The 13,144-nt window shown below is 46.2% G+C and overlaps 1 protein-coding gene across 11 annotated transcripts in view; it reads left to right on the forward strand.

The window, feature by feature from the left end:
• Positions 1–722: 722 nt before the first annotated feature.
• CLEC16A (C-type lectin domain containing 16A) overlaps positions 723–13,144 on the forward strand; it is a 1,403,906-nt gene continuing 1,391,484 nt past the window's right edge. For 8 of the 11 annotated variants that reach the window (XM_040358533.1, XM_040358538.1, XM_040358535.1 and 5 more), the window contains exon 1: positions 724–944. In XM_040358533.1, coding sequence (XP_040214467.1) covers positions 868–944 — 77 coding nt within the window. In that variant the 5' untranslated portion in view covers positions 724–867. Of the gene's footprint in view, positions 945–13,144 lie in introns of all 11 variants that reach the window. The other 3 variants (XM_040358542.1, XM_040358539.1, XM_040358537.1) reach the window with 2 other exon arrangements.

Raw genomic sequence — 13,144 nt, forward strand, 5'->3', positions numbered from 1 at the left:
TGTGAAAGCCCTCGGGCTTTTACATTGAGAAGGCTAGGCAGGAGTTTTTCAGGTGGTATTTAGGCGCTATTTTTAGCGCTGTACCGCCTGAAAAACTCCTCAGTGTGAAAGGGGCCTAATGCGTTTTTACAGCGCTTTAAATTTATTTCAATGGAGAGGGGCGTTTTTGGAGCGTTTTTTTTCAGCGCCCAAACGCTTCTCCAAAGATGCTGCTTGCAGGACTTTTCTCAACGTCCCGCCAGTGCAACGCCTCAGTGTGAAAGGGTAAGGTGTTTTTACAGCACTTTCAATTAATTTCAATGGAGCGTTTTTTTCAGCGCCCAAAAGCTGCTCCAAGGATGCTGCTTGCAGGACTCAGTGTAAAAGGGTCCATTGAGATGCATGGAGAGCGTTTTTAGGAGCGTTTTAATATCGCTATTTTTAACGCTAAAACACTGTAAAAACGCTTCAGTGTGAAAGGGGTCTTAAAAATAAAAAGGTGGAGTTTGTGGAGGCCACATGTTTTCTTTGACAGTGGAGCTTCAGCTGCATAGATTCACAATAAAGTTCAGTAAAAAAAAAGTGGAGTGGAGGCCACATGCTTCCTGTCATCGGTGGAGCTCCACTCTGCAGCCTGACCCTATTGGCTCAGAAGGAAGTACCTTTGCCTGTCACAATTGCATTGCATACGTCATATTCCAGAGCCACACGCATGCCGGGATACGTAGTTCCATTCAGTGCGGTTCACAGCATTATGAGTCGGCGCACAACTACGCTTCCCAGATCTCCCGGGGGTCAATGCGATTGTAGTACTTCCCCGGCATATGGTGGCTGTGGCTTCTGTCTCGTCGCTCGCAGCTTAGGAAGATGAACTGAGTGAGGCCAGCAATGTTCGGAAGGTCCAGAAGTTGGGTGAGCGGCTCTGGCCGGTCCGGATCTAGTGTCCACTCCCTAGACCGACTCAAGTAAGTGTGTGGTGGAGGGGTAGGCTGTAGCACCTGGTCACCTCTCTGTGCTCTGCTGAGCCTTCCTGATCTCTGTTACTCTGCAGCTTATCCTGGGAAACGGAGAGATAAATAACTATGTTAGGTCCCGTTCACGTTTGGTGTTTTTAACCCCAATTAAATACCAAGCCCATTCTTGACACTTGTTGTTTAATATATATATATATATATATATATATATATATATATATATATATATAATTTTTCCCTAGAAAAATCAAACAGTAAAGTTAGCCCAATCTTTTTTCTCCCCATATATATCTATCGTGAAAGAGGATGTTACGCCAAGTAAATGGATACCATGTTACCATTAAAAATTGCGCACACTCTTGGAATGGTGACAAACGACGGTACTGATTTTAGGGTTGCACCAATACTATTATCAGTGCCGATACCGAGCATTTGTACGAGATTCTCCGATGCCTAATCTGTTACCTGTGCCGGGGTGATTGGAGTGGGCAGTTACAAGAACTGAATTTTCTAAAGATTTCAATAAAGCAGCTTTCAGCTGCTTCTCCTCCCCTCCCCCTGTGGCTTTCAGCTGCTCTATTGAAATCTATATACAGGAAGATCGTTGCTTGTAACTGCCCGCACTGATCACCCCTGACTGTCCCCTATGTCGTCCTCCCCCCCCCCCCCCCCCCCCCCCCCGTCAAAAAACTGTTAGGGTGGAAAGCGGAGAAAGGAGCCAGTAAATATGTAATTTACCAGCTACTTCATTTTCTGAATGACCGGAGTCAGTGGTCACTGACTCTGTCAATCCATGACTGAGCATCGTAAACTGTGTTTATGATGCTTCAGTTTATGAATAGGGAGGAGCTTCTGTCTCCTGTCCACTTTTTTTTTTTTTGGGCAGCTGAGGCTACACAGAAAGGTTTAGGCCCCTGATATCTCGCCGAAGGGCCCCCCCACCCAACAGGGCTGACAAAAAAAAAAAAAGAAAATAAATTGTAATATTTAAAAAGAACACTGATACTGTACTGTAAAAAAAAAAATATATACATTTGTGGTAAAAATAAAATTACCGTCAGACCTTGCGTCATTAGTGCCACTGTCGCATGACAGAGAGCAAGTGCAACTCTATAAAAAATTGGTGGTGGGGAATGGGATCAGTAGTTGCGGTGGGGATAGGGATGACATCAGTCCCCTGCCACTGATGTCATCCCCCTATTCCTTGCCATCACCACTGCCTGATGGGAGGGGGATGGGATCAATTGGAGACAGCAGTGGTGATTTTCTGTTTTGGCTTTTAGGCTGGGTTCACACTACTACACTACTTTCATCCTACTTTGCTCTGCTACATTGGTCCTACATTTATCCTACATTGGTCCTACATCCATCCTACTTTCATGAACAGGATACTACTTTGGTCCGACTTCAATGATATTCAATGGGCCTGAAGTAGGATCAATGTAGGACCAAAAGTAGTACAGGGAGCATTTTCAAAGTCGGACCGACTTGTGTAGGACGCTACAAGACGCTCTCATAGGGAAACATTGAACACAGAGCAAAGTAGGATGAAAGTAGTGTGAACCCAGCCTTAGTAATTACCACAGCCGTTTTCATCTGAGGGAAATCCTAAAAACATGACCTGTTGGGGCGCCTTGAGGACGCCTGTTCTAGCAGATACCTCTGTGGAATCTGTGAAGCTGGCAGCCAGGTGAGCAGCTTTGGTAAATGCAGCAAGAAGGGCCATATGCTTAAAGGCTTGGTCAGTGGATGCAGTGTCAAAGCTTAAGCTTTGTGAATTGCCTTTCTCAGGTGATCACCTCTTTGGACCTGGGCTTCAGGAGGCACTGGAGTGTACCCAGGACAAGAAAGCTTTCCCAGAGAAGAGAAAAAGAAAAAACCTGAGGGCAGATGTCTTTCTCAAGTCGTCTTTCAGGACGGCACAATGAGAGATGACTGGCTCCACCTGATAGGAAACTCAATCGATGAAGAGGTTAAAAACCCTGCCCCTCCCCGTTATCCTCAGTTTTTGATTGTGTGTGTGTGTGTGTTTGTGTTTTTTTTGTTTTTTATTTATATTATTATGTCCTTTGGACCTGGGGCCGGAGGTCTCCCCCCTGGGAGCGGAGCCGTACGCTGAAGAAGCCTCTGGGCTCAGCAGGACACTCTGGTCCTTCCTGGGGGGTGTCCCTGTATTCACTCAGGGGGGGCAGCAGAAGAGCCCCACTAAGCACAGGAGGACCCTAGGTACAGTTTGTTCCTAGAACTTCAGGGGCTGTTCTTTCCTCTTCCCCCCCCCCCCTACTTGCTGGGTGTCCTGTCTGGAGGGGGGATTGGCGCTTCTGCGGAGCTTCCTTTGGAACCCGGGCCGCCTGCCGTACTGCTCGCGCGGACCAGTGCAATATTCGGTGCCGCCTCGCCATACAGACGAGTGCGGCGCCGTCTGCGTGGTTCTGTCCACCCCCTCTAGCGTCAGAAGATGAAGTCGCGATGCACAGCGTCACTTCCGGCTCTGGCGGCGTTGTTTGCAGAAGCCCTGGCTCTCGGCACAGGCGGCAGAAGGAGCCAAGGAGAGAGGCGCCCAATCTATTCCTCAGGCTCTACTCTACGATTGACTAGCGCATCTGGCGAATGGAGCACGAGGAGAGGCCTTATACAGCCGTGGCTGCAGAGGAGACCACAGGGGGATAGTCAACCTAGCCAGCGTGGGTTATGATGGGGGAGGCTACCTCCACTCTTCCCCCTGTTTCACACAGGGTCTATTGCACACTTTATTAAGCATTCCTGTGTATTTGTATGTTGCAGGCGGGGACGTCGCTGCCCAGGGGGTTGCTAGCTGTTCTTCTAAAGGCCCTGCCGCTCTAAAAGATGCGGTTATTGTAATGGGAAATTACCCTCAGACTACTCCAAGCCCTTTTGCTTCAGATGTATTCAGAAGCTAGCGGGAAAAGAGACTTCTCAAGTTATGAGATACTTCCTCTCTGTCCAGACCCAGATGCTTACCACTCTTAAGGAGTTTGAAGCATCCCTTAAAACTAAGGAAACTGAGTCCCAGACTTATAGGGAGGGCTCCTCATCTCAGGAGGGTTCCTCATCAACCAGAATGGTTAGAGGACGCCAAGAATCCCTGAGATCCCTCTTTTCGCAGGAATCCGAATGAGAAGTTGACTCGGAAATCCCTTACCAGGGTCTATCCGATGAGGGTCTGGTGGATAGTCAGGCAGAGGAGGATTCCAGATCGGGAAAACACATTTTCTCAGCCAAAGACATGGAGGGTCTCCTCAGTGCGATTTACGTTTCTGAGGAGATACAGCAGCCGGCGGAACAAGTATCCACACAGGATAGAATGTACCAAGGCCTAGCGAGACCCCAATCCAGAGCCATTCCGGTACACCAGTCACTCAAGGATAGAATTCTTATAGAGTGGAAGGAACCTGAGAGGAAGTGTAGGTGCCCCTTTAAGGAGGATGACGAAAATAGATTCTTTAAGACCCCGAGACTGGGCGCCTCCCTGGCGCAGGTGTCCAAACAATCCGACCTCTCGTTTGAGGACACGGGTAACCTCAAGGATCTGATGGGTCAGCATGCCGAGACTACCTTGCGTAGGGCTTGGGAGGCCAATGCGGCAGCATTAAGCCCTGCGTTGACTTCAGCATGCATAGCTAGAAATGCGGATGCTTGGATTTCCAAGTTGATGGACCATGTTTCCCATGTTTCTAAGTCCAAGGAGGTACTAGACCCGCTACAGGTGATAAGTAGCGCAGTGGCTTATCTAGCAGATGCTGCGGTAGAGACGTAAGCCCTCTTGAACTCAGCTAGAAGAGCAGTATGGGTCAAGACTAGAGGTCGACTGATATATCGGCCGATATTTGGCCGTTTTGGAGAAATCGACATCGGCCGATTTTTATCCAAATTGGGCCGATATTTAACATGGCCGCTAGCGGTGCCACGGCTCCGGAGCTAGGCCGAAGCCGCGGCCTTTCCTGATGCTGTGACCTCGGCGGCAATCTGCGGATTGCCGCCGCGGTCACAGCATCAGGGAAGGCCGAAGCTTCGGCCTAGCTCCGGAGCCGCGGCCATCTTGCTACACCCAGCGCGGCAGCCAACCAGCGGGCCTATAACAGCCAATCGGCGGCCGCCGTTGCCGACATTCTTCACTGTAAAAAAAAAAAAAAAATGTCCCCTCACGTGCTGCGCCTCTGCCTACAAACCCCAGAATGCAGCGCGGGCCGGTAGCTCCTCTCACTAATTCTATCTGTCAGTGTTAAGCATCTGTAGAAACCCATCGAATAACTCCTTCACACATTTATCATGTAGGACTCAACTTGCAGCACACAACCGGAGGGTGAGAAACAGAGCTCTGAGATGGAGATAAAGAAATGTTAGCCTCGAGGGTAGGAACAGGAAATGCTCCATCTGAAACGGCACATGAAGAGCACACCAAGCCCCACGCACATCAAAATGAATGATCCTCGTATTATTTACAAGCACCAGAAACTTTTTTTTTTAAGTGAGCCAACTATGTGTTTATAAAATCTGAGCAAAAAAAACTGCATTAAAAAGTGGGACGGCTAACATAGCAAGCATGTCTCCAGGGAAAGGATCAACCAAGTACAATTTTTTCCATTGACAAGGCAAAGTGGTAACAACAACTGTAGAATGGAATCCAGAGCCAGATAAAGCTTACAGTGCATGTCCAGACAGCAAAAAAAAACTGCCGGCCCGCGCTGCATTCTGGGGTTTGTAGGCAGAGGCAGGGCGCGCAGCACGTCAGGGGACGTTTTTTTTTTCCTGAGTGTGGGATGTCGGCAGCGGCCGCCGCCGATTGGCTGTTACTGGCCCGCTCTGCATTCTGGGCATTGTAGGCGGGGCAGCACGTCAGGGCCAGGGACGAATGGAGCTTTCTTGTGCTAGGAGATGAAACGGATCCTGGAGCGCTCCGCTGGTGGGCATTGATGAGGTGGCAGTGAATGACATTGGGCTGTACTGGTGGGCACTGATGTGAGGCACTGATGATGTGATGCACTGGTGATATGCAATGATGGGATGCACTGGTGCATTGGTGGGCATTGATAAGGGGGCACTGATGGGCACTGATAGACACCAATGAGGTGGCACTGATGGACATTGATAGGCTGCATTGGTGGGCACTAATGAGGTGGCACTGACGGGCTGCACCCCACCTCTCCACCCTAAACAATTATCTCCTCACCACCTCTCCATCCTAGGTTTTTTGAGATAAGGGGGGGGAAAAAAATAGGCCTAAAATATCGTCCGCAAAAATCGGCAACACATATTTGAGGGCTCCCTCCTCTTTGGCACAGGGCTAGATCAGGCTCTGACGAGATCTACTGAAAAGGGCAAAAAATTTCCCACCAAACCTAAACTGGATAATAATTTTTTTTTTTCGAGGGGTAAGAAATGTTTTTCAGACAAAAAGCCTACCAGTAATAGGCTGTTGGAAAAGACAAACAAAAAGAAGTATCCTCTTTTCCAACCAAAAATCAAGTGATAAAGACTCTAAACCCCCTTAGCGGTAATCCCGAGCGTGACTCGGGGTGTTTTATTTTATTTTTTTTATTTATTTTTTTTTTATATATGCTGGGATCGATATCCCCGAGTCACGCTCAGGGTGGATGTGCAGAGCCTGCAGCGGCGTTCCTTACCTTCTCCAGGTGATCCAGCGATGATTTCCCATTGCTGTGATCGCCGCCGAGATCCCTGCCGCGCCGTCCATCGGTCATGTTACTTCCTGGTTCCGTTCCCTGCAGCAGCAATGGTGCATGGGAGCGGAACTGGCAGGGAAATTCAAATGTTGCACAAACATATAAAAAGGAGGTGATACAGTGTAATCCTCTCAGATTACATTGTATCACCTTGGAATCTGACACAGTGCCCTTTCAGTGTCCCTTGCCATTGTCATTTGTGACAAATAAAACCTTTAAAAACCCTTTGATGGCATCAAAAAAGCGATGTCCTACAAATGCGCTTTTGGATCAGCTAAGCGACAGCGACACGGAGTTGATCGCAGAACAGAGCGACAGTGAGTCGTGGGGAGATTTGTCATCTGACTTCGACACCGATCCAGAAAGCGACAACGCCGATGATCCCGCACCTGACCTAAGTGATGTGCGCACTTGGTGCCCTATAGACAGCGATGCGGACCAGGCAGCGCCCCCGAGGTTCCGATTCACTGGATCTCCTGGGATGAAGGTTGATGTGGAGATGAACAACCCTCTGGCGTACCTAAAACTTTTTCTTTCTGAGGAGGTAATTTTAAAAATTGTGACAGAGACCAATCGATACCACGATCAGCAATCTGCTACGCTGCGTGCCAGATTTTCCAGATCCAGAAAATGGGAACCGGTCACTAAAGAGGACTCATCATCCTTCAGGGGGTGGTGGGGAAACCGCTCCAGAAATGGTACTGGACCACCAATAAGATGCTGGCCACTCCATTTTTTGGCACTGTGATGTCTGAATATCGTTTTTCACTCATTTTGAAAAACTTTCAGCAACGAAGAGTTTGATAAGGTCACGCATCCTGTGCCCAAGCTAAAAAAAATCTGGTAGGTGTGCCAGATTGTCGCCAACTTCCAGCGGACTTGCGTGCCAGAAAGGGTGAGTTGGATCCAATTTATTGCGTCCAAAAGAGTGCGCTTTGGCATAAAATTTTATATGCTATGTGAATCTTCCACCGGATATATCTGGAATGCGGTCATTTACACCGGGAAAGGTACCAAGTTTAATCCCAAGTACAACCGCTATGGCAGTGTTTCCCAACTCCAGTCCTCAAGGCACACCAACAGGTCATGTTTTCAGGCTTTCCATTTTTTTGCACAGGTGATTTGATCAGTTTCACTGCCTTAGTAATTACCACAGCCATTTCATCTGAGGGAAATCCTGAAAACATGACCTGTTGGTGTGCCTTGAGGACTGGAGTTGGAAAACACTGCGCTATGGGATGGCCACATCGTCTGTCCTTTCACTGCTGGACCCATTACTGAACCAGGGATATTGCGTGACAACGGACAATTTTTATACGTCACCGGAACTTTATGAGGTTTTGCTCCTCAACAAAACGGATGGGTATGGTACCGTGAGGCCAAACCGGCGTGACATGCCATCTACGTTTGGCAAGAAAAAACTAAAAAAAGGAGAGATGGTTAACCTTTCAAAAGGGTAAAATGATGGCAATGAGATGGAGAGACAAAAAGGACGTGTGTCTCATGAGCACCGTGCACAACACCTCCACTACCATGGTCCGCACAAAACACGGAAAAGATGTGCTTAAGCCACAAGTCGTGATCGACTATAATCACACGATGGGAGGTGTCAACCGAGCCGATCAGGCAATGACATTTTACCCGGCGATGCGGAAACAGAAAAAATACTACAAAAAGATTTTCAGGCATCTCCTTGAACAATGCCTTTGGAACGCTTATATTCTTTATAAAGCAAACACGAACATACCTCTTGTTCATTCTGACTTTATATGGAAGGTGGCTGAGCAGATTTTTTATCAACCACCCAAATCCATCAGTGTCTAACAGACCCGGACTACGCGCTGTTGACGTTGGCAATCCAGAGCGCCTGACAGGTCGTCATTTTGTAGAATTTGTACTGCCAACCGCACGAAAGTTGGCGCCTACCAGAATGTGCGTCGTTTTCTGTTCCAAGAGGGATGGCAATGGGGAAAAAGTCAGAAAAGAAACAAGGTACTATTGCCCAGTTTGCGACGTCGGACTTTGTCTAGTTCCATGTTTCAGCCTAGGTTCACACTGCTGCGAATTAAAAATTGCGGTAAAATGCGTGATTTTGCCGCAATTTCGGCCGCAATTTAATGTAAATCGCGGCCCGAAATCGCAAAAAGTAGTACAGGAACTACTTTTTGAAATCGCAGATACGGCGTCGCACTGATTAGGACAGTGCCATTGCCGGCAAATGCCGCTGATTTGAGATGCGATTTGACATGTCAAATCGCATCTCAAATCGTTCCAAATCGTACCCAGTGTGAACCAGGGCTAAAACTGTTTCACACCCAGGATGTGTATTGAATTTCTTTGTTTGACTAATTTCTTTATTTTTCATTGCATTATTGAATAAAATTACATGAATTATAATCTAATAAATAATATGTTTGTGTTTCAAATTGATCACATCTGGAATGTCTACTAGAGTCTTGTTTTGGTCAGGTTTAAGTAAGTAATTACTAAGAATTGCAGGCCTATAATACATATCACCAAATTTCCATGCAAAAAATTGTACCGCTTTTGGTACGTAATTCCAGACGGAATCATACCGCCAGGGAGGTTAAGTGACGGGAGAGTTGGGGGAAGGCTTTCCCGTTTTCTCTCCAGGTGGGAAAGTATAACTCGGAGCCCCCATGTCCTCTGTATTGTAAGGGAGGGCTACAAGCTGGAGTTCCTTCACTCCCCTCCCCCAAAAATCCTTCTAACAAATTTACCCAGAGACCCCCTCAAAGCAGCAGGTCAACTGCAGAACGTCAGAGCTAGCAGAGCAGGGAGTCGTAGTTCCGGTACCTGCGGAACAGGGACCTGGAGTCTATTCCCATATCTTCGTTGTTCCAAAACCGTCAGGGAAATTTTGGTTTATAATCAACCTGAAGCCCTTGAATACTTTCCTCCGTCACAATAAGTTTTGAATGGAGAGTGTATACACCCTCAGGAAGCTCCTTCTGAGGGAGGATTTCATAACGATCTCTTTTTTTTTTTTTATTATTATTTTTTTTTTTAAAGGACGCTTATCTACACGTCCCGCTTTTCCCAGGGCACCAAAGATTTCTCATGTTTGCAATCGCCTCTGCCCAAGGAATTCAGCATTGGTAATTTGCTGCCCTCCCCTTTGGACTGGCTTCCAGTCCAAAGATATTCACAAAGGTCCTGGCGGAGGTGGTTGGTTTCCTGCACCTTCAAGGGATAGCGATAATCTCGACGATCTACTTCTCTACAACCAGAGTCGAGATCTTCTTCTCCTCGCAGATCTTGCCAAGGTCGTGAGTACCTTGGAATCCCTGGGGTGGATCATCACTGGGGGAAAAAAAATCCTTGCTGATTCCGGACCAAAAGGTTTACCTGGGATTCCTGGTGCATTCCCTAGAGAGGAAACTTATTTTACCCCTGGACAAGGTTCAGGTTCTCATGACAGCGGTCAGGTCTATGTTGGAGGTAGAGGAATCCTCCACTTTTTAATTAATTGGCATCGCCCGATGTAAAACTTCACGCAACTTGCAAATGACTTCTGTATCATAGAAGTCAATGCAAGTTGCCTGATGTTTCCCGTGGAGCGACTTGTCTCTGGGCAGCCTGCCAAGTGTGAGAAAAGAGATACAATGTTTCTACTTATCAATGAACTGAACTCTGTGTAGAATTTCTCAGTTTAACCATTTAAAGACTAAATCTTTTCTGACACTTGTTGCTTACAAGTAAAAAAATCCTGTATTTTCTGCTAGAAAATCACTTGGAACCCCCAAATGTTATATATTTTTTTTTTCTGCATATTCCCTAGCGGTTGTTGCAATATTTTATGTCACGCGGTATTTGTGCAGCGGTCTTCAAACGCTATTTTTGGGGAAAAAATACTTTAATGAGCTAAAAAAAAACTAAACGGTAAAGTTAGCCCATCCAGCCCCCCCCCCCCCCCTTTTTTTTTTTTTTTTTGTGGCTGCTTCCCGATTCCCTTACCGAAGATGGCGGGGGCAGCACCCGAGGGAGAGATCGCTTCGGGTTCCGACATCGCAGGCGCCCAGGACAGGTAAGTGACCATATATAAAGTCAGCAGCTGCAGTATTTGTAGCTGCTGACTTTTAATAAAAAAAATTTCGGCGGAACTTGGCTGCTTTCACACTGGAGCGGACAGGCATTGATGGTAAAACGCTTATAACCCAGCTAGCGACCAATGAAGAGGTTAAATGTGCCAGTGTAGCACCGCTGCAGAAGCACTTTGCAGGAGCTTCGGCAGCAGTGCCCATTCATTTCAATGGGCAGGAGTGGTGGAGGAGCGGACCTCTAATCGGAGGGAGCTACTGGCAGTACAGAGGGCTTTAGAGGCCCTTTTAGCAAATAAGGGGAAGGCACCTTCAAGTAAGGTCTGAGAATGCGGCCATAGTCGCATACTTAAACAAGCAGAGGGGATCAGGAGCCCTGCCTTGCAGTTGATAGCAGGCAAAATTTTCTGTTGGGTCGAAGCAAATCTGGCTACTTTGACAGCAGTACACTTAAAGGGGACTCGAAATTCTCTGTCGGACTTTCTCGGCCATCAGCGAGTGATGCCCCGTACACACGCCTGAATTTCCCGTTGGGGGGGGGGGGGTGGAGTTGGATGGTTTTTCCAACTGAATTCCGCTCAAGCTTGTCTTGCATACACACAGTCACACAAGTTCTTTGAACTTTCGAACGTTAAGAATGCAGTGACCTACAACACTACGACGAGGCGAGAAAAAGTTCAATGCTTCCGAGCATGCGTGTGTGTGTGTGTGTGTGTGTGTGTGTGTGTGTGGTGTGTTTGTGTTTGTTTGTTTATTTTGTTGGAATTCCATACAGTCGACTGGTTGTTCCGCTAGGAATTTTTTCTTGAAAATAGAGAACCTGTTCTCTCTTTTATTTATTTTTTCTGGCAGTTTTTTCGTTAGAAAAAGTCTGATGGAGCATACACACTGTCGGTATTCCCGACCAAAAGCTCTCATCTGACTTTTTCCCGATGGGAAAAGCGATTGTGTGTACGGGGCATAAAACAAGACGAAAGGATCCTCAAGTGTTCGATCAGGTTGTGGAGAACTGGGGTCGACCGGAAGTGTATCTGTTTTCAGAAAGCAACAAAAAGGTTGCCCAGTTCTCCTTTCATCCAGGGGATCAAACCAGGGGGTTGGATGCCTTTGCCAATGCATGGCACTTCAACCTTTTTGTTATTTTCCCCACCCCAGCAAGACTAGTGGCAGGGGTTCTCCAGAAATTCTTGAGCCAGGAATCTCATTTTGATGGCCGTTTTGGCCAAGAAGAGCCTGGTTTGCTGTCCTAATGAGGCTGGCCATATATCCACGGATTCCTCTTCCAGTGAGGGAGGATCTGGTTACACAGGGACCAGGTTGTCAATAGTGTTGAGCAGAATACGCCATATTCGATTTCGTGACATATCTCGAATATATAGTAGAATATTCGAGATATATTCGCTAAATTTGAATATTCGTGATATTTTATCGAAATGAAATGATTGCGAATTGTTGCTATTGCGAATGCGAAAATTGCGAAATTTCGATAACTGCGGTAGGAGCACTCTGGCTCAGAATATTCTTGATATTTTACAATAAAAAATAAAGTGTTTTGCATTGGTGGTGATTCTTTACTCTATCCATCTGTCACAGCCGTTTGTCAATCAAACACCTTGAAGATTGAACACGTTCATGCTGCATGCTTTGGACTTTTTTTCACTTCACATATCAAAGACATTTTTATGAAAGATTATTTTTCTATTATTGGGACTATATTTCTTTATATATTTGTTTCACTGTGTATTTCACAAGTTATTTGCGCTTGCTTATTTTATAATTTGCCCACATGTCTTGTCACTAGACATATTTTTTATTCTTGTAGAGCGACTCCATTTTCTGTCTTGTATTAATTTATGTTGTATAACATTTTTGAGTTGCTGCTGTATTCTCCCCTTTTTTTAAGGTATGCGCAATTTTTTCCTTCTTACAAAAAAAATATCAAACATACAAATATTAATAACAGAAACATACACAAAGCCCCCCCCCCTTTTGCATCAGAGACAATCAGAGTAATCCTACCACAGTTATCGAAAATTCGCAATCATTTTCGCATTCGCATTAGCGAAAATTCGCAATTTTTTTTTTAAATTCGGCAACATAAAAGGATCGCCTCAGCTTAGCTACTCGGCCCAGGGTCTCTAATCATACCAGCAATGCTTTTAGACGTCAATAGGATGTGATCTGTTTTAAAAATAAAATTGAAAAAATGTGAATATTCGGAATCGCGAATATTCACAGCGAATACTCGAATATGCCATATTCGAGCCGAATATTCGCAATACGAATATTCGTGAGCAACACTAGTTGTCAAGGATGAATAGGTTGTAATTCGAATATGTAAAGAGGCTTTTGGGGAGATTCTCCAGATATCCCAATGCTTATGGAACCCCTGCGGTTCTCATTTGTATGCAAACATCTTTTCCAT

This window comes from Rana temporaria, chromosome 6 (genome assembly GCF_905171775.1).
Source record: "Rana temporaria chromosome 6, aRanTem1.1, whole genome shotgun sequence".
NCBI lineage: Eukaryota > Metazoa > Chordata > Amphibia > Anura > Ranidae > Rana > Rana temporaria.